This window comes from Misgurnus anguillicaudatus, chromosome 11 (genome assembly GCF_027580225.2).
Source record: "Misgurnus anguillicaudatus chromosome 11, ASM2758022v2, whole genome shotgun sequence".
NCBI lineage: Eukaryota > Metazoa > Chordata > Actinopteri > Cypriniformes > Cobitidae > Misgurnus > Misgurnus anguillicaudatus.
The window spans coordinates 36,522,082-36,542,713 of NC_073347.2; the positions used below are offsets into that span (position 1 = coordinate 36,522,082).

The 20,632-nt window shown below is 36.3% G+C and overlaps 1 protein-coding gene across 1 annotated transcript in view; it reads left to right on the plus strand.

The window, feature by feature from the left end:
- lmbrd1 (LMBR1 domain containing 1) overlaps positions 1–20,632 on the plus strand; it is a 116,473-nt gene that overhangs the window by 21,189 nt on the left and 74,652 nt on the right. The window contains exons 4-5 of the mRNA XM_073873602.1: positions 18,050–18,150; positions 20,495–20,562. Of these exons, the coding sequence (XP_073729703.1) occupies positions 18,050–18,150; positions 20,495–20,562 (169 nt within the window). The remainder of the gene's footprint in view (positions 1–18,049; positions 18,151–20,494; positions 20,563–20,632) is intronic.

The following is a 20,632-nucleotide window of genomic DNA, read 5'->3' on the forward strand; positions in this document are numbered from 1 at the left end:
CATTATTGGGTCTTTGTATTTACTGAAAACCACATAAAATATCACTTCATTTAAAAAAAATATTTCATAATGCATGCTTCTGCAAAGCATGCTGGAGACTAGATTGTGTTGATTTTAAACTGAAGAAAATTTGTAGTGCCAGACTCTTTCTTATTTTAATTGGAAAATTGAATGCCATAAACATCATAACAACCACCAAAAGTTTGTTTAAATGAGGCTGTGGTATTGAAATGATGTTTGGAAGCAGTGGCGGCTGGTCACTAGGGTGTGCTGGGGCGCTGCCCCCAAAGTTGGCCAGAGAAGAAAGCTACTTTAACATGTTACAAAAAAGTTAAATAAATAATGCAAATTAATACAAAATAAAACCGTTTAGTTATACTATTTCTCTGTTAGTCATGCTATCATTTATTTAAAAAAATCCAAAATTTGTTTGTTGTGTGTGTGTCATGTTTGTGTGTCTGGGGCGCACCCCTAATGAGTGTCTATGTAGGTCAGTAAAAAGGGTAAAAACGTGACCTAAAGCTGAGCTCGAATTGGCTGGTTTCGGATCCGTTCTGGGGCACGGGACTGTGCGCCCCAAACCCTCCCACTTATGTAAAGTGATGCACGTCTCTGTTCATCTGTTCTCTTCACAAAAAAATTATTAGCATTAAAACATGAAATGAAGAATAATTGTCTATGTCGGGATTTTAGTTCATTAATGACAATAAACCCACATTATACTCAGATTTAGACATTCATAGTAAATTTATTTCATGGTTTAGTTGACTTCAACAGTACAACATTTTCAGCATTTTAGCTAAGCAGTAATGATATTCATCACCTGATAAACAGATATTTACAGACCTGAATTACTACAGCAAAAGTAACATTTTAAGTTCCCAATTTTTTTAGCACCAGCCGCCACTGTTTGGAAGTAATAAATACAATTTCTGAGTTGGCAAAGATCTTTTACTCATTTTATTTAAGTTTATGGAACTCAAACATGACAGTTCACTCGTTTTAAATGAGTACATTGTACTGTTCACGTTTACAGTGTGGGTCAGCGGATGTAAACTGTTTGAGGGCCCCAAAAGATGTTTTAAGTGTCTCTCCCCTGCATGCTTATATTCACAGTAATAAGTGAACGAGACCTAGAGTGAGCATAAATCTTGTTGTTTTTTGGCTTGCTTGCTGTTCTTCTCGCATGTTTCAGCATGATGGAAAGTACAAATCGCTGGTGGCGCCCAACAGCAGCAAGCACTGACAGATTGTGCATTTATTGAAGTGGGCAGCTGTGCATGGCGCAAGGTCCTTGAACCTGCTGAGATGAGAGCTCAGGCCAAAGAGTACTCTGAAGGATTCGAATGTCGCCCAGCTTTGCCTGTCATTACTGCTCGTCCCAATTTCCGAGAGCCGCATTATGGGTCCTGTGCCTCGTGCTGGGGATTTTGTTGATCGGTAGTTGGACGGTAAACCCAGAGAATTGCGGATGAATCCCCTATCCAAGACATCCCTGGAGATTAACCTTTTAGGTTAAGTAATTAAAGGGAAAATATATATATATTTGTACAGCTGGCCTTGGGCCATGCACTTCTACTTAATGTAGTGTTCTTGCGCGTGGACAGGCCTTACTTTGAGGTTTGGCTGCAACGTACAAGGTTAAATGCAAAAACATCCCTAAAAATCTCAGAATAGATCCGCTGGCCTGAGCTTAAATGCTTCCTTTCAACAACCGGAGTCTGTTACCGATCCACGCTTTTGTTTAAAATGTCAAGGATGTTTAAAAGCCGAAAGCTTTTCCTGAATTTTAACTCAAGTTTTTGCTCTTTTATACAAAGGTGCCAGATATTCTTTTGAAGCCTGTCGGAAAGGTAATCAGATCCAGCTGTCGAGGAGTCACTAACGTGTCCACCTCTGCGTAGGTTTAAATCCACATCAGAAAAATCAGACTAGCTTTACTCCTTCTCCATTGGCTTTATTCACAAGTAAAAGGCAAAGTCAGTCAGGTGTGTCTTTCTGCAAAGCTTTAAACCAAAATGAGGATAAAAGATAACACAGGCTACTTTCCTTAACTGTGGATACTGTAAGGCTTGCATCAGGAGCAAAGAAATGTATACGCCATCACAGAATTAGTCCTGCGGCCAAAGATAAAGATCTGCTGTTGAAAGAAATTAAATTAATTGCATTGAAGATAGTTGCAGGATTTGTGAATTGCATATTTTCTTTTTACAAAAGTTTCACAAAAGTCCTTTTTTTTTTGGAAAATGTTCTTCTATAAATATATAAACATGCTAATATATCAAATGAGAGATCAGACCCTCTGCTTTCAATCTAACAAACAAACAAACAAAACGGGAAAAAAATCATTTGTTCTCTTTTTATAACCTCTTAAATATACATAGGATTCTTCAAAAATACCAAATTTTGAGCAAAAAGCAGAAATAATTGACCTATGGCTAAGCCACGCCCCCTCCACTCACTCCGACAAACAATCAACATTTGGTGATAGGCGCTATGGCAGCTGTCACAGGAGGAGATATTTCACAGGAGACAATTGATGATTTTGGGAGACAGAAAGACTATATATCATCTCAAAGTCACAAAACGTAATTAACTATGCATTGGAGGGTTATATTAATAATTTTATAGTGGAGAAGGTCGATGAAAAGCTTCAGCTCCATGCAAAAAATCACAGTGGTGAATTATAACAGTGTAAACGCGATAAATCACATATCGTTGCCATCATGATCAAATTAAATGTAACCTACAGGTCTAAGTTGCATACGTTTCCAGGACAAGCCTTTTTTATCATCGTTACCAAGAGTACCTATCCGTTAGTTTGGTGACATGAATCATTCAGCACAACAAAAACATTTGTTATCTCGGTTATTTACAGATACGTTAATGAAGCTAAGTGACATGATGTACAACGTAGCTAGAAACTAATGTTAATGTTTTTAATGTTAGGCTAATGATACGTTAAAGATAACATTCAAATACGTTGTTGACTTAGATTAGAACAGATGTAGACATCCTTGTTTCATTTATCCACGTTTAGTTGGTGTTGTGGTTTACCGCATAACTTAATCCAGAGCAAACACTTATTCTTATTTTGGTTGAGATGTGGCTTGGGAAAGGGTTAAAAAATACACAACGTCGTCCAGCCTTTCAGGACACCTAGTGTCAGAGTTGCATGTACCCATGCACACTGTTTGACCATTTTAAACTTAAAATGTCAAGAAAAAACATATAAAAACGAATGAAAACTGACTTTGCATTTCAATGGACGTGAAAGTAGAGAATGTCCGAGTGTATTGGGTCAGCTAGCGCACTCTGATTGGCTCATCGCATGTGGGGGTGTGGTTTAGCCATAGGTCAATTGCATTTTTGGAAAGTATTTTTGTAAGAGATCACATTTCTGAGTTCAGGATATTTTAGGCGGGCCTAAAACAGTGGCTCGATGATGCACTGGAGCCACCGAGCATGGCTCCACCCCTAAAACAATCGTGATTCAAGTTGTAGCTGTATTTGAGGCAGGCCCATAAGTGGGTGTGGTTTCTGCGCCGACAGTGGACACGCCCCCCATCGCTTAGGAGCAAAGAATGCTGCCTGTTTCACTAAGATTTGGATAACTTATTTTATTTACTATCATTTAAATTTGGTTGGGAATTTTTCTGTAGTGTGACAAACTAAGAACACATTTAATATCTGACTTTACAGGGACTTTAATGGAAAAGTTTTTTAAGAAGTCCATCTTGCTTCACATTTACCACATTTAATGGCTGGATGATTCGATGTAGAGTGTTTGCAATGTTCATGCAATAATGATTCATAAATCCTCTTGGATTGCAACACAAGTGAGTCTGTATTTGACATTTAAAGGCAATATTTGGCAAATGCTCCGGTAGTTGAAAGCATATCTAAGGCTTGGTCTATGTAGGGAATTCACTGTGAAATCCATTGAGGGAATTATTTGGAGCATTCCTCCATTATTTTACAGTTTTTTGCATTAAGATCTTACCTTACCTTTCACCATTAATGCTTTGTATTACGCCACCACTTCATTAAATCGATGCTGCTTTTTCCTGTAAAAATAGACATGCAGTCTCATTTGCCAATATTTTCAGTCGTATATCAGCCACGCTCAGCTGCAAAGTGGATCAGAGATACTGTTTAAATGTTGCTGTTTATTTATTTATTTATTTCTGCTTTCAAGCACTTAAGTTGCAAATCGGGAACTATTACAGAGTGTCTATAGTGTTATGTATCTATGAAGGTTTTGCATAATGTTCACTTTAAAGGCATTGATGAATTAGACCCATGCAGGGCTGTAGACATTTGTTGATGATTTAAATCAGTGGTTGCATCAAAATGTCTGTAAGTCTTTTCCAGCTTTGCATGCGTCAGATATCCGAGAACAGACTGTGGGCGGTTCGAGGGCGAGCCGTCCGAGGCTAAGATGAGCCAAACCTTGACCCTTTTGGGTCACATCCTTGATTAGGCCTATATCTGAGACGGTCCAGACATTTATTCTGGGCTAAAGTGTTCTGCTCAAGGGCACTACAGTAATGGAGTTGAGAGGAAGATCTCAGTGGCTCTCTGCTTCATTAATGCTTCATTTGCGTTAGCAGCTGGCTCTTTAGCTATTAGGTTACCACAAAACCACTATACTGTGTCAAATAGGGTGTATTAATAAGGGGAACACTTCTTAATAAGGGTATACGTACATATTTATTGTGACAGTAATTCGGTTCAATTGCTAGTCTTCAATAGATCATACCATGCAGTAAAATGCTTAAATGGTTAAATATTGTTATAGTGTGACCTCCCACAATATTTGTAAATCCAGCCTGATCTTACAAGTATTTGTACCATTTTACAATCAATTCGTAATTGATTTGGTTAATTCGTATGAGTTTGTACAAAGTCAGTTTAACAAAAACATACAAGTATCATAAAAAAACAATAATGAAACCACACCCCTATCCCCGCCCCTAACCTCAACATCACAGGATGAAAGCAAATCATACAAAAGTGTATAAGTGTGGTTGTATGAATTAATATAAATTAGCCACCTCGTAAAATACATATACGAATTGCTGTGAGATTGAGTTGATATATCTCACTTCGGCCAAGTCTCACTTTTACTAAGACAGATCAATTATTTTTATGACATCATTCTGCACTTCAGCTTCAAATCATATTATATCACAAAATAAAACTCTGACAGGGAGATCAAGACCCCGGTGTGAAGCAGAGGTGTGTTGTATCATACTGATGGAGTTCCTTTTTTATTCTGTAAGTGATATATAGAAATTTCAATGCATCATTGAACCATCATGTCTTTTTGTAAGTCTATGTCTTTCATATGAAGCAATTATAATCCTGTTCACTAAAGGTCGCATCTCAATTACAGAATGAGTTTGTTTTAGTTTGATTGTGTCTTCACAGTGTCTTTCTGTATTGTTATCAGTATTCTTGTGGTGCTTCTTTCAGATGATGTTTGGCCTCAAGGGGTCAGTGCTTCTAAGCGCCAAATACAATAGAAAATTATTACCTGTGCTGATTTGTAATCCAACAGGCCTCACACAAGCCAAGAGTCTTAGCGGACTGCTAATTTTCAATCTAGTGACAATCAATTCCAGCGTCGCTCTCGCTAAACGAATACACGTCTCATTCACGCAAACCAGCTGTGACATTCACAGTCTAAGATGTGGATGTCTCCAAATGACTAAAGGAAATATTTGATCAAACATGCTTGACCTTGGTTTGTGCTCAGTCCGTTTCCACCAGCCGGTGCTAAGAGATCTGAACATGTAAAAGACTTGGAAAATGAGCGTCTATTCGGTGCCATTATGACAATTATCCATAGTTTTATTAAAGGAAATATCCGGAAAACAGTAAGTACGACCAGTTGTGGTTTAATTATGGTTATTATTATAGTAGTATTGGACTGGGTTGTAGTAAAACCATGCTTAATTTTTTTAAGGATGCAACTGTTATGATTATTATTTTAAAATACAAATAACTGTATTGAAAAACAGAATAAACAAACGCTTTATGTATATTTTAATATTTAATAATTTAATAATTTTTAAGTTATTCATGCTGACATCTGGTCAATTAAGAGAAAACGTTTCCCTGCTAATGACGAGATTTTACATTACTCTATGCTTCTGCTATTATTCACTAGGTGGCGCTCTTACCCAACTTATAAAAAACTTAAAGGCGGGGTGCATGATCTCTGAAAGCCAATGTTAATATTTGAAACAAACACGCACCTACCCCAATAGAATCTGGACCTTTTTTCATAGACCCGCCCCACACATACGCAACCCAGGCAACGATGTCGGTTAGTAGACACGCCCCTTACTGCTGATTGGCTACAAGTGTGTTTTAGTACTCGGTCCAACTCCCTTTTCCATAGTGTTTTTCAAAAATCATGCACCCCCCTTTAAGCATCAGCCAATTCAAAACATTTTTAACTCTGTGTATGTTTTGATCATCACTCTGAATCTGATCTCAATCTTTTTGTTCAAAATTTTGTATTTTTGAAGAAACCTACCTGTATTTGAGAGGTTATAAAAAGAGAACAAATGAAGATAGGATGAAACTTTTTATCTTTTATTTTGTTTATTTGTTTGTTTGAAAGCAGAAGGTCTGTTCTTTCATTTGACATATTTGTATGTTTATATATTAATAAAAGAAAATTTTCTGGAAGGCATTTTGTTAAACTTTTGTGAACATCACAAAAAATGCTGGCAGGCAACTTAAAAAAAAAACCGCAGGCAGGGAAAGAGTTAATTAAGGTACAGATTATTTATGTTTTGTGTTTGTATGTATAAATAATATTAGTCAAAATTATTTTATTCTATGATAGACAATTTGTTTTATTTTTAGAAAAGTCTTTCTAGGGACCTGAGATGCTGTACTCTCTATGTGCATAAAATATGTACTGTATGTTACTGCCTTTCAAATTTTATCATGATTTTTTACTTTCCCCATTCAAATAAATTTATAAATAAAAGAAGTACAGCAAGCTTATTTTGCCACAGATGTTGCTAACTGCCAAAGAAAGTAACTCCGGCTCCTTTCTCAGCTTGTATAAACCAAGAAAAGATGTTCACATAACAACAAAGTTAAAGTGGATGTCTGTGTGGTTAAAATGTAGATATATGAATCTTGTATTTTTGTTTAAAAGGTTAGTTTACTTAAAAATGACAATGTTTTCATAAATTACTTTCCCTTGTGTCTTTGCGGTATGCGGTTTATCAGAAAATTTAAATTTTGGGGTGAACTAACCCTTTAAAGTAGTTAAAATAATCAGTAAAATATTGGCAGGATGTGTAAAGTTTAAGTAGTCCTTCCGAGGTTGACATTTTAGTTGGTTTGTGTTATCTGTATAATGCATGTAAATTTTTATCATATCTCTTTCTTGTAACCTTGTGTAAATTGCAAGACTTGAAATAACTTGTTACAAGCAGGCTTGCTAAGCTTTTCTATCACAGAACACCTTTAGATTTTAAAACAGTGTGAATTGCATACTTTATTTGTTACCAATAAGTGAATTACTGTGCATACATTTTTGATGGACAATTGCAGTGGCGGATGCAGAACGTGACATATGGGTGGGCATGGATTAAGTCCGGGTGGGCCTGAATCTGTGGGTGTCACTTTTGAATAAGAAACTATAACAAGTCTATAAAATTCGTCAAAACTTCAGAACACTAATTTAAACAGCATACACACACACCCGAACTGCACGTCACATTTTTGACATTATTGATACTTTAAATTGTAATGCAACGTGACATTTATTAAGCCTTTTTGGTAAAAAAAATATTGGGCTCTCATAGCCTACAAAAAAGAACCTGCACACAGTGACAGGAAATATAAATGAACCCAAAAAAACCTTACACTTTTTTAAATAACCTATTAAAGTGTTTAAATAAATACGGCTACTAAATGCTTAAAATGAAGCTTCTAACATCATATTCTCTTCATGCGAATCACTAAAAATATATTTTCGTTCTCACATATTTAAGTTAACTTACTAAATAAAGAAAGAAAGAAAAAGGGAATTGCTAGAATAATGTTAGACTCTGGGGTTAAACGAAATGACAAATAAATAAACATTTAATATACTTTTTGATGAGCACAAGAGCAAGCCTACTCGTGAAGAGCGGAGCCGAGGAGCGAGCATATCAGACGTGAACGAAAGGAATAATGGATTTAATGCTTTCACTTCATTTCCTGACAGTTTCACTTGTTAGTGAGGATAGTAATGGCTAACAAGATGACGCCGAATTAAATACAATATAATTACCTAACTAAATCTGAGAGAATGCAAACACATTACAATATTTTTTCCTCCGCCCGACGGCCAAGGCGCATAATTTTTTTTTAGCCCGACAGGAATTCGCCATAGCCCGTAATGGACGTCGGGCAAGCGATTTTGCGAGGTTTGTTTTGTAGAAAGACTTTCTTTAAAGTGAATTTCGTTTTGTATAAATTGTATCTTAATATTAATCAATGTTTGATTAAACAATTGCCTCGATTTAATAAATAAGAAGCAAACCAAGAACGTCTGTGGTGTGGATTGAAGTGAACCCACTATATTTCCGCAGCCTACGTCTTTCTGCTTTAATGCATTTCTTAAATTAATGTCTCAATTACACAGTAGGCTTATAGGTTGTTATGATAGGCTATTTGTTGCTTAAAAGCAATAGGCTATATTGTATAAAGTGTAGCAATAAACGTGGCGTGACTTATAGTGCTGCTATATCGCTATATCAAACAACATCACTATGATCAGATGTTTTCTTTCTATTTTTTACCCCGCTGTCATATTTGTTGTGTGTTTATGTTATTGAGAGGAAAGCGCGCAGCACATATTTATAACGTGTTGTTATTCAAAATACGTTTTCTACTTGCTTGCAAAAAAAGTTCTCAAAGTGATCATGGCTGAAAGCTGCTCGGAAATATTTCATTATAACGCAACATTCAACTGCTTTAATAGTTTTTAAATAGTTATCAGGCTTACTTATAATTTTACTGTTTTTAACATAACATGCAATAGATAAATTACACCACATAAAGTAGTATACATGTCTAACTATACAGAGTAGTATTTTTTACATTTCTGATTGGGCGGGCCAGCTGTCCGCCCAGGCCCGCCCATAGCTCCGCGCCTGGACAATTGTCTTCTGTGATGAAGCAAACAGTTGCATACCTATATACTAGGTCTTCATTTTTTTTTTTTTACAGATAAAAATGTTCCTAGGTTAATTTGAATCTGATCAGGCTCCACAATTACAGTTCATTTTGTCTTAATGTAGAATATATAGATACACCGTCAGTAAGTTTCTTTGACTTAAAGCAACACTATGTAGTTTCCATGTAAAAATGACTTCCAGCTCCCCCATGTGGTTGAAAAGGGCAACAGTGCCTGGTATCAGACACTCTTCTGCAGGCAAGGGGAGGGGGTGGGGCTGTGTGCATTACCCTCCACCGCCACTTTCAGAGTGTGCTTGTAGCAGCTAGGAGGCTGCTCAGGTTGCAGCAACAGTACAATTTGTCCAGTTTAAAGTTGTTCTATCACTGAAATAATTTTAGAGACATTATTTAAAGGTAAAAAAACTACATAGTGTTGCTTTAAATGTGCCATTGCAATCTGGTCCAGTTGTGGATGGGTCAACACAATGCCCTGTTTTTACAAGAAACATAAATGTAGAATAAACTGCATGACTCTACAGAGACATGTTGTATTCTATGGATCTTATAATGTCAGTGATTATAATGCGTTCTGGGAAGATTGTATGAAACCCTTGTGGGAGAATGTTTCCAGTAGTAGGACAGCACTGGATGAGTGATCGTCAGTCCTGACCTTGAATGATCTTTCTGGGTTGACGTGGCTCTTTGTGGTTTGCTTGCCATTTTAGGCAGTGATTCCTCTGCAGAGCTTGTGACCCTGATGTCTGTTGGGCCTGTAAACCTTTGATTCTCTCATACTTGACCTCCCTTTCACAGTAAACATCAAAGTGTTTTTGAATGGCAGTGTCAGAACGGTCAGCTGTTGTCTTCGGTGTGATGAAATGTATGGACAGAGCTGCTTGGGCTCACTGGTACAGTTTAAAAAAAATCTATGAAATATTTGATGAAATGTATTTTAGGAACTTGTTGCCATGTCCACTGAAGATGTTTAGTTCTAGTTAAAATTATTTGCATTAATACATTTGGCAGATGTTTTTATTCATAGCGACTTGCAGTGCATAGGTATACTCTAAAAATTATTTGCTGCCTTAAATGTTTTTGTTTAATCAAGTTATTTGAACTTACTATTATTTATCTTGACAAGATGAGTTTCTACAACTTATACAATAAAGTTGGCTTATTTCAACTATAATTTATAAGTTATAATAACTCATCTCTAGTCAAGATAAATAATAGGCCCGTCACAATAGCTACTTTTCAGTTAATTGCCCCAGAAATAATGGCAATAGCCTATAGTATTGTTTGTTTTTTAGACCATTTTATTTCACTGATTATATATGAAAATAAAATGGCATAATAATGCAATTACATAATTTTTAAGAACACAACTTTGATTTTTAAGAATATTAAAATAAAGCAATAAGCCCCAAGAAGCAGTGGGTTACCAGTGCATTTTATAACAATCCGCTTCGCGCCGTGCCTAACAATGCCCCTTAGCTGTTATAAAATGCACTGTAACCCCACTGCTTTGCGGGGTTTATTGCTTTTATAAAACGGTTACTTCATATGCATAACGTTAGCAGGATTTCATCAAATAAAACACAAAAAGTTGTAATTATATTAGTACAAATATTACTCTTCCGCCAAACAAAGTAGTTCCTCAGAATCAAGTGTGGCTGCAACAGAACACAGTTCACAACCAACACAGACGTTGAAGTGATAATCAAATATGAGTGGAAGCATCTTAACGTTAACTGTTTACCCCGTCAGCGTTTTTTTTTAATTGCCACCCAGTTTTAGTTTAATGCCTTACAGAAAAATGATCTTTTTTAAACAAACATAACATATCAAATGAAAGAACAGACGCCCCGCAAAAACAAAAAAAAATCATCCTACCTTCATTTGTTCTCTTATCAACTCTCAAATTTTTAGCTAAAAGTGGAGATAATTCCATTTTTGTGAATAACTTTTGTAAGAGATCAGATTCAGAGCCATGAAGAGTACTACACGTTGTTTTCAGTGTTGAGTGAATGCGTCAGTGTTTAAGTTGGGTAAGATCGCCACCCAGTGGATAATAGCGGACGTATGAATTTGAGTTAGAAACTCCTCAGAGAACGTTTTCTCTTTATCGACGAGATGACTCAACAATATTTATTGACATTTATCTGAATATCGCCATTAATTGTGCAATTGTAGAAAAATGTAAAATATGATTAAAGACGTGATGTTTATTTTCATAAGTCAGTAAGCAGCAACAGTGGCGCAGTGATACTTCTGTAATGTGGTCTGAACCGTGAGGTTACCAGGGTATTTAATCACAGCTTAGAACGCGTTTCAACCAATCAGAATGAAGAACCAGAACGGGCCGTTTTATAATGAAAAATATGAAATATTCATATGAAATTGGAATGTAAGAAAAAATACTATTCTAAATATTTATATAACAAATAAATATTATAATAATAGTCATTGTTCAGCGTAAATCTCAGCTTCAGAGGGTTTATTGCTTAGACGAGTGTTACGAGCAGTCATGTTTATAATAGCTACACCTCAGATCTAAACACTGGATGTTATGGTTATGTTTTAGATGACTTTTTATTTGTTTAGCTCTTTTCATTGCCAGAGTAGAAATGCCGGCTCGTTTACACTAACTTCTCCTCAAGTCTCATTAACGTCAGAGATGCGGGTTGTTGTAGCTTTGAAATCAATTCCAGTCATATTTATTCTTTCAAATTGTATGTATTCACCAGAAAAACACAACATTTTATCTCAAGTAATGCCTTTTTGTTGCGTGTGCACATGTGGACCCTAAGTCGCGCGTACTGAGACAGACAGTAGACAGAAATGGCAATTGTGAAAAAACCGTACCGAGGTCATGTTCACTTAATGTGCGATAAGTCGAGAAAATCATTAAGATTAAGTTTAAGATAAGTTTTTCTTATGTACTAGTATAATCATATTATTGCAGTACGTTAGTGAACAGCATTCATTTTTCTGCTATTTTTTTATATAAACAGCTTCAGTCCTGAATGATGATTGGTTAAAATAGTGTTGTGCTATTCAATTTAACTTTTTAGTTTAGTTCACCTTTAATTGTGCAAATGGACAATATTTGGAGTTGTTTACAGTTGTTTTGAGTCGTAAAAGGCTGAGCACAAGAATTTCCAATCTCCCCTGAAGGTGCACTTGCAAATTTAGCTTGCAAATAACATTTGCAAATGTGGTAACATTTCGGAAACCTCTTAAGCTAATAACCATCCGTATAACGATACCCACGAGATAAGTCTGAGGTCTCAGGTGTATTTTTATGGGCTTAATCTGGGTGTCACACTGTGCTTTTGTGGATTCATCTACATTCTTGTCCCACACCTGGGCGAGGGGGATTGCCGGAGAGTTATAAAAGCCTCCAGACTTAGCGGAGGGCTTGAGGTTGGTTGTTTAATTATTTAGTTCCCTATTCATTTTGTCAGGGGGATTAATATGCTAAACTTTTCTCCCCAGTCAGGTGCTTTCCCATTAGATCTGGTTAGATTGAAATGGATGATCTGCAGTAATGCACTGCAGCTTATTCCCTCACCTTGTTAATATTCATGTTGTTATGATTAATATTACCCAGCGGTTGGGTGCCATGAGCTCACATGTGTACCATTGACATTAGACAGCATGTGTGTGTTTGTGAGCGGTTTGGAAAATGAACACATTGCTGCATTACAGTATCTCATGTCCATGTTATCCATCCATTGCCATAATGACTTGGCTTGAAATCAAATGGAAAGAAATTCTGCAGGTCACTTCATTTGTGTTTGATTCATCTTTTATTTAACTCACTCATGGTTTGATTGCCTTATTATTTTTAGTCATAGCAAATTTTAATTTTAAAGCTGAAATTTGAAGCTGCCTGTTACCCATGGTAAGGCGAGAGCATTTACACTATAACGTGAAAAATGAAGTTTAATTCAAGATGAATGATTCCTGCAGTTTTTATGAAACAATAGAACGAACCAAAGCAGCCATCATCTCACCGGGAGCTGTAATTGCTGTCATTGAAACCTTGACATTTAGGTTTTACATGTAAATGCCCTGGTTTCCGCAGCATGTCTCGTATTTAACCGATATGCTCGCGGTACCGCAATGCACTACAGGTGCTCAGAATTAACAAAGACGCGCAATTTGATTTGTGTAGGGGGGACAAATTGGATTTCATTTCCATTCTCGCTTCATTTGTCTCTATTAAAAGTCCTCGGGATTAATGAGTAGGATTTAATGCATTAAAAGACAGATCTCTGCTGTGAATTACACTGGATTCCTTACAGCCAACTATACCCAAGCGTCTGCCTTTTTGTGATTATCTAATTGTGTTTTCATTTGTATGTTTGGCTTCACCTTCTGAATCATGCTGATAAATCACCTGAAAGTAGCATTAAGCCAAGAACGGTGGCGCCTCCATACGGCCAGATATCAGTGGGGGATATTTTGGATTTACCGGCTCCATCTTTAGAGACATCCATTAGCTGTAGTTGTACCCCCTCCAGACTAAAATAGCTTCATAGGCCCTTTACGTCTCGGCCCTTCACCTCCTTCCCATGAATTCATAATGCTTCCCGGTGTTATCGTACCGCATGTTAAAGGTTGTTCGCTTGCTCGGGATCTGCCAAACAAACACAATGGACGCATTTACCGTGCATGCTGGGGGAAGATGGAGGAAGGAAGAGAACAAGTACTGTTTTTGGGTCAGTTTTCAAAGCAAGAAAATGTTGCGATAATGGGTCGCTGATTCTGACATCACGACCATGAGAACAACCATTTAGTTTTCAGCAGCTTGGCTCGCCCAAAAAGTTTTTGGAGCCTTTGCAATAGAGGTCATTTACATATAAAAGTCTTGAAGCTACAGTTGAAATAAAACTCTGATTTGTTAAAGTGAAGTGGTGATGAATGGTCATGATTTGTGTACTTTTTTTTCTAAACTGAAGAAGGGTTTTAGTATTTAAAGCTCACATATTGCACGCGGTTTCTGCTCATCTCATGTTACTGCACTTACATGGCGATTGCCAACAAAACATTTGATGCAGTTTTACTTACCGCCTGTGACTAATGAGCCAGTTGGGACCAGGTCAGAATTAAACAAACACACACTCTCGTGTGCAGTGATTCCTGTGACTTTTATGTGAATGATCAATGCTAATGAGCATCCTATTTGTCCTCGCTCTCACTCTGATTGACGTATGGGCTTGCTTTTCCAGAGGAAGTGCTCATAAAAGGAATATGGGGTCACTTATATGTAATGGGATGTTATGGGGTTACTTATATGTAACAGGTTGTTATGGGGTCACTTATATGTAATGGGTTGTTATGGGGTCACTTATATGTAATGGGTTGTTATGGGGTCACTTATATGTAATGGGTTGTTATGGGGTCACTTATATGTAATGGGTTGTTATGGGGTCACTTATATGTAATGGGTTGTTATGGGGTCACTTATATGTAATGGGTTGTTATGGGGTCACTTATATGTAATGGGTTGTTATGGGGTCACTTATATGTAATGGGTTGTTATGGGGTCACTTATATGTAATGGGTTGTTATGGGGTCACTTATATGTAATGGGTTGTTATGGGGTCACTTATATGTAATGGGTTGTTATGGGGTCACTTATATGTAATGGGTTGTTATGGGGTCTCTTATATGTAATGGGTTTTTATGGGGTCACTTATATGTAATGGGTTGTTATGGGGTCACTTATATGTAATGGGTTGTTATGGGGTCTCTTATATGTAATGGGTTGTTATGGGGTCACTTATATGTAATGGGTTGTTATGGGGTCACTTATATGTAATGGGTTGTTATGGGGTCACTTATATGTAATGGGTTGTTATGGGGTCACTTATATGTAATGGGTTGTTATGGGGTCTCTTATATGTAATGGGTTGTTATGGGTTCACTTATATGTAATGGGTTGTTATGGGGTCACTTTTATGTAATGGGTTGTTATGGGGTCACTTATATGTAATGGGTTGTTATGGGGTCACTTATATGTAATGGGTTGTTATGGGGTCACTTATATGTAATAGGTTGTTATGGGGTCACTTATATGTAATGGGTTGTTATGGGGTCACTTATATGTAATGGGTTGTTATGGGGTCACTTATATGTAATGGGTTGTTATGGGGTCACTTATATGTAATGGGTTGTTATGGGGTCACTTTTATGTAATGGGTTGTTATGGGGTCACTTATATGTAATAGGTTGTTATGGGGTCACTTATATGTAATAGGTTGTTATGGGGTCACTCATATGTAATAGGTTGTTATGGGGTCACTTATATGTAACGGGTTGTTATGGGGTCACTTATATGTAATAGGTTGTTATGGGGTCACTTATATGTAATAGCTTGTTATGGGGTCACTTATATGTAATGGGTTGTTATGTAATGGGTTGTTATGGGGTCACTTATATGTACCTTCATAGGCTAACAGGAATTACGATGATAACCACTAGATACACTTTAATAACTGTAAAGAAAAACAATGCAATGAGTGATTCCCCAGATGCCGCAAGGTAAATTGTACAGCGAGTTTGCGAGAGCATGAAGTTTATCTTCATGAGGAGCTTTGGCCCGCTAGATGAACACGTACGAGCCGACCGAATGCCTCACTGTAATCCAGAAAGAGTGCAGCAGTCGAAAAAAAACAACCTTTTGAAAACAAAACACACGAACAGCTGGCGAAATCATCCCCCATTCGCCACAGGGCTCGTGAAACAATAACAATAACCGTTTCCATCCCATTATGCTTAATTTTGAAGTGTTGTGGCTGTTCTGTTTTCTTCCTCACCTGCTGTTAAAAGTCATTTTTGTTTCGCTGAAGCGCACTCTGCCGTCCTTTCCAAATATCTGGAAGTCAAACATTTATCAAACAATCATCTGCACAGTTTTGATGTACAGCGCATGTTTAAATGTTCACGGAAATGAGCTTTTTGTCCTTCATGTCCACAGACGGAATGATGGATACATTTATTTGTGCTTTATTGTGCACGAGGAAGGTCACTGCGAATCATTCTGATGTAATGCCAGTATGGAAGACGTTCTGTGTGATTACAGACTCGGAAAGATGTTGGAAGCAATGTGTTTTTTTCTTCAGATTTCTATACTTTATTATTCTTATTCCACTGCATACATGACAAGCATATGGGGGGGGGGGTGACAATGTTTTTAAACTGAAGAGGGGTTGTAGTATTTATATTGCTCTCAACTTCTAACCTACATATGAAGATGTCAAGGTACGACTTATATGGTCACAGGATAAAGGGCAGATGATTTCAATCCACAAAAAAGCTATAAAAACTACACAAAATCTCAGAATTAATGTTTGTTGAACCCATGATTTATTAAAATAGATAATGATGCCTTACACTGTAAAAAAAATAGCTGTAATTATGCAGCTGGTTGGCTGTAACTAACTGTAGAAGATAAAGACTGAAAATGTTTCATGTTAGTTTAACTTTGAACAAACGGTTGCCAGTAAATAACATCAAACAAAATCTACAGTAAGTTACTGGCAACCAGCTGCCAGTAATACATAATTTCTACAGAAATTTTTGAAAGTGTTTCTTTGTGTTTCTGTCTGGTAATATAATGTCAATGAAAACACATGTACCCATATTTTCAAAACAAAATGGTCAAAAAATTTTCCCACGCTGTCACTGGGCCAGTTCTCTTTAAAACTGTTATAAAATGTACCATTGATATCAGTGATGCGCGGGTCAGTGTACAAACACCCCGCACCCGACCAACGTTGTAACTAACCCGCACGCAGCTCGGACCGCAAAAAATACAGATTGTACCCGACCCGCTCCCTGGCCCGCATTCTAAAAAGAAATAACACGACCCGACTGACCACGACGCGAATATCATAAAAAATATTTTTGGATGAATTGTAACCGTGGGTGACCGCAGGCACCCGCTCATTTCGGATCAACCCGCGCATCACTTATACATAGGTACCTTTGAGGTATTAATATGACCTCTTTAGGTGCTGAAGATGAAACGGTATGAACATTTAACATCACAGTTAAAGTAACCAAAATCACCACGGTTATCAATATTATCATGGTTTCTAGAAATGTAATAAATGTATTAATCAAATTTAAAATTGATTTTACAGGTAAGTGCACTTTTGTTCACATAAACATCAAATAAATAACATTAACCTTAATCATGGCACATTTTACATTTGGGTTGGTGAGAGAAATCTTCATCTTTTGTAGTAAAACGCAAGTTGAGTAAATCAGATTTTCATATAAATACAGAACAAATTAGCAAGTCTGTTTTCGTATGTTATGAGAAATCAGGTGAACTTTATGACCCCGGAGTAAAACGTCTCTACACCTGCGCTCACAGCAATCACTGAAGAAACAAACAAAGCTTTAAACTCATCAGATCACATCATTTAATGGAAAAATAACCCGGGGCCCGCGGGTTATGAGACGACCCGCGCATCACTACTGGACGTGCTGTCGAGCCGTGACACGGGCACGGTAATTAAAAAATGACGTGGTAATACTAACCGTTGGACATTTTTATTACGGTTAACCATTAAACCGGTAATTATTACATCTCTATTAGGTTCAAAGGTGTACTTTTTGAAAGAATACCGCCCCAGTGAAAGCTAAGGACCATTTTCAACCATTTTATTCTGTTAGAAACGTATACTTTGAATGTGTTGTAAGTCACTTTATAAAAGCGTCTACAAAATAAATAAATGTACATTGACTCTTTAACCTCTTAAGTAAATACATCATAGTGTTTTGTGCTACATTTATGTGTATCTTACTTGAGTGTCTAACTACCCATCTTTTCACACTTTATATTCCATCATTCTTTTCGGTGTCTTCTTCTGGATCCCCTTTGTGTACTTCTACTATGAAGAAAAAGAAGAAGACAGCAGCAACAAGTACTCGGTAAACCAGACACTCCTTCACGTCTCCTATCTGTCGCAAACATGTGCTCTAAAACAGATTGCCTTTAAAACCTTTAGGTTTGAATAAAACTATTTGTCAATTTGTAGTCAAGAAATAGTGTGTACTATACAAGTATGTAAAGCAAGGTCTACATTTAGAAAAGGTTCATATAAATCATAACAACAAAAACGCCCTTGAGACATTGCTAAGTGATATTTGCCTGATTACAGTTATGGCAGTTCATTTATAACCACCCAGCCCATTTACTTTACCCAGACTCCATCTGACTGCAGCAGCGGGGCCACAAAATGACAAAAGGAGCGTTCTCTTTATAACGCTGCCATCTTCAAATGTCAAATATTTGTCTCTTAGGACACCACAGTGATGTGCAGATTACATACTGAGATACTTCCTTCATTTTCTAGAATGCGTTTCCATCTCAAAAAGCCACCTCGCTTTCTAAACCATCAGAAGTCTCTTCCAAAATGTAGTGAGGCGTGCATTTTAAGGCATAGAAACGCCGTTTCCAAATGTTTTCTGAGTTACTGTAAATTCTTCTGACTGAGTACTAAGGTGGCATCACGACTATTCTTCACAGGAGAGGCGATTCGACAGTGAATGCCACACACTTCCATCCATCCAAGATTATTTATGATGAATTTAATACTGAAATATATTAGCATTAAAATTGAGAAAGTATACCCTACATTTGTAGGATATATTTTTATTAGAGCTATCAATCAATTAAAATATTTAATCTAGATTAATCGCATGATTGTCATGAGTTATTTTGTGATTAATCGCAACTTTCACACATTTTTATCTGTTCTGTATTTACTAGTGCTGGGCAAAGATTAATCGCATACAAAATAAAAGTGATTTTTTGCATAATATATGTGCGTGTACTGTGTGTAATTATTATGTATATTTAACCACACACACATTCATATATTCATTTCAGAATTGTTTTATTTATATATATCATTCTTTTTCATGTATATTTTATATATAAATATATATAAACATGTAAATGTTTCTTAAATACATACATGAATGTGTGTGTATATATTTATACATAATAATTAGCCACATCACACACTCATATATTATACCAATAATTACTTTTATTTTGTAATCGCGATTAATCTTTGCCCAGCACTAGTATTTACCTTAATTTAAGGCAAGGAAAGGCATGGACCTGGACAAATATAAATGCTTTATACAAATGTATGTTTATTATTAGTGAACGAAACAGATTTTTTTTTTTTTTGAAAGTTTAAAAACCAAATCACTGACTGCACCCAAATTTTAAAACTAATAGATTTTGCATACACAAAGTCAAAAACAATATCTATAGGAAAAATATATGTTCAACTTTTTTCTTTCTTTTACTGTTTGATTGACATTTAAAGGGATAGTTCACCCAAAATTCTGTCATCATTTACTCACGGTCAGGTTTTTACAAACCTGTATGAATTTCTTTCTTCTGATGAACACAATGGAAGATATTTAAAAGAAATGTTTGTTACCAAACCATTTGTGGACCCCATTTACTTTCATACAGTAGTATTCTTTTTTCCTACTATGGAAGTGAATGGAGTCCACGAATGGTTTGGTTACAAACATTTCTCAAAATATCTTCTTTTGTGTTCATCAAAACAATTAAATTTATACAGGTTTGTAACAACATGAGAGTGAGTAACAGAATGACAGAATTTTCATTTTTGGGTCGACTATCCCGTTAATTGCTCTTAATAACTCTTTTAACATCAATCAGATCCAGAACTTTATCTCTCTTAATAACAATTTTAATGTCAAGCAAGTCCTGCACTTTATTTTCCAATACCTGCATGACAGTTTTAAAACCAAAATCTCATATGCACAAGACACGCATCATTTGTATAAGTTAAGCATTTAGGACGGTACACCTCTCAGAAAACATACAAATAAAAAATTTTTTAGATGCTTGATGACTATTTACTATTTCTAAGGCTGCGTCTCAATTTATTCAATAATTTGCTAGGCCTATAAGGGTCAAACTGAGATTGCTCATTACGTTAATTGCATGTTAATTATCCACCTTGTAAAATATGTACAAATTGCCATGATATAGCGTTGGATGCACATAGTGGCATACATTTCAAAATCATTCACTTAGTTTGAGGTTGCGTTTCAGTTAAGATGCTGTTAACATAAAATGTATAGCATGAATGCCTAGAAAAAAGCATCTGACAAATGCATAAAAAGTAAATTTTAATGACAAAAATGCTTAACCAAATCTTGTTTTTACTAATTCATACTGTATATACCTGTTTGACAAACATGTTTTTTTGTCTCTTTACAGCAAGTGAAAAATGCATTGAAGTACACATTAGGATTTGTGATTGTATGCGCAGCGGTGCTTTTGATTGGGTAAGTGTGCATTTCTGTGCGACCTTTTGTGTGTGTGGACAGATCAATGTGGGCTTTATTGCATCGTTCA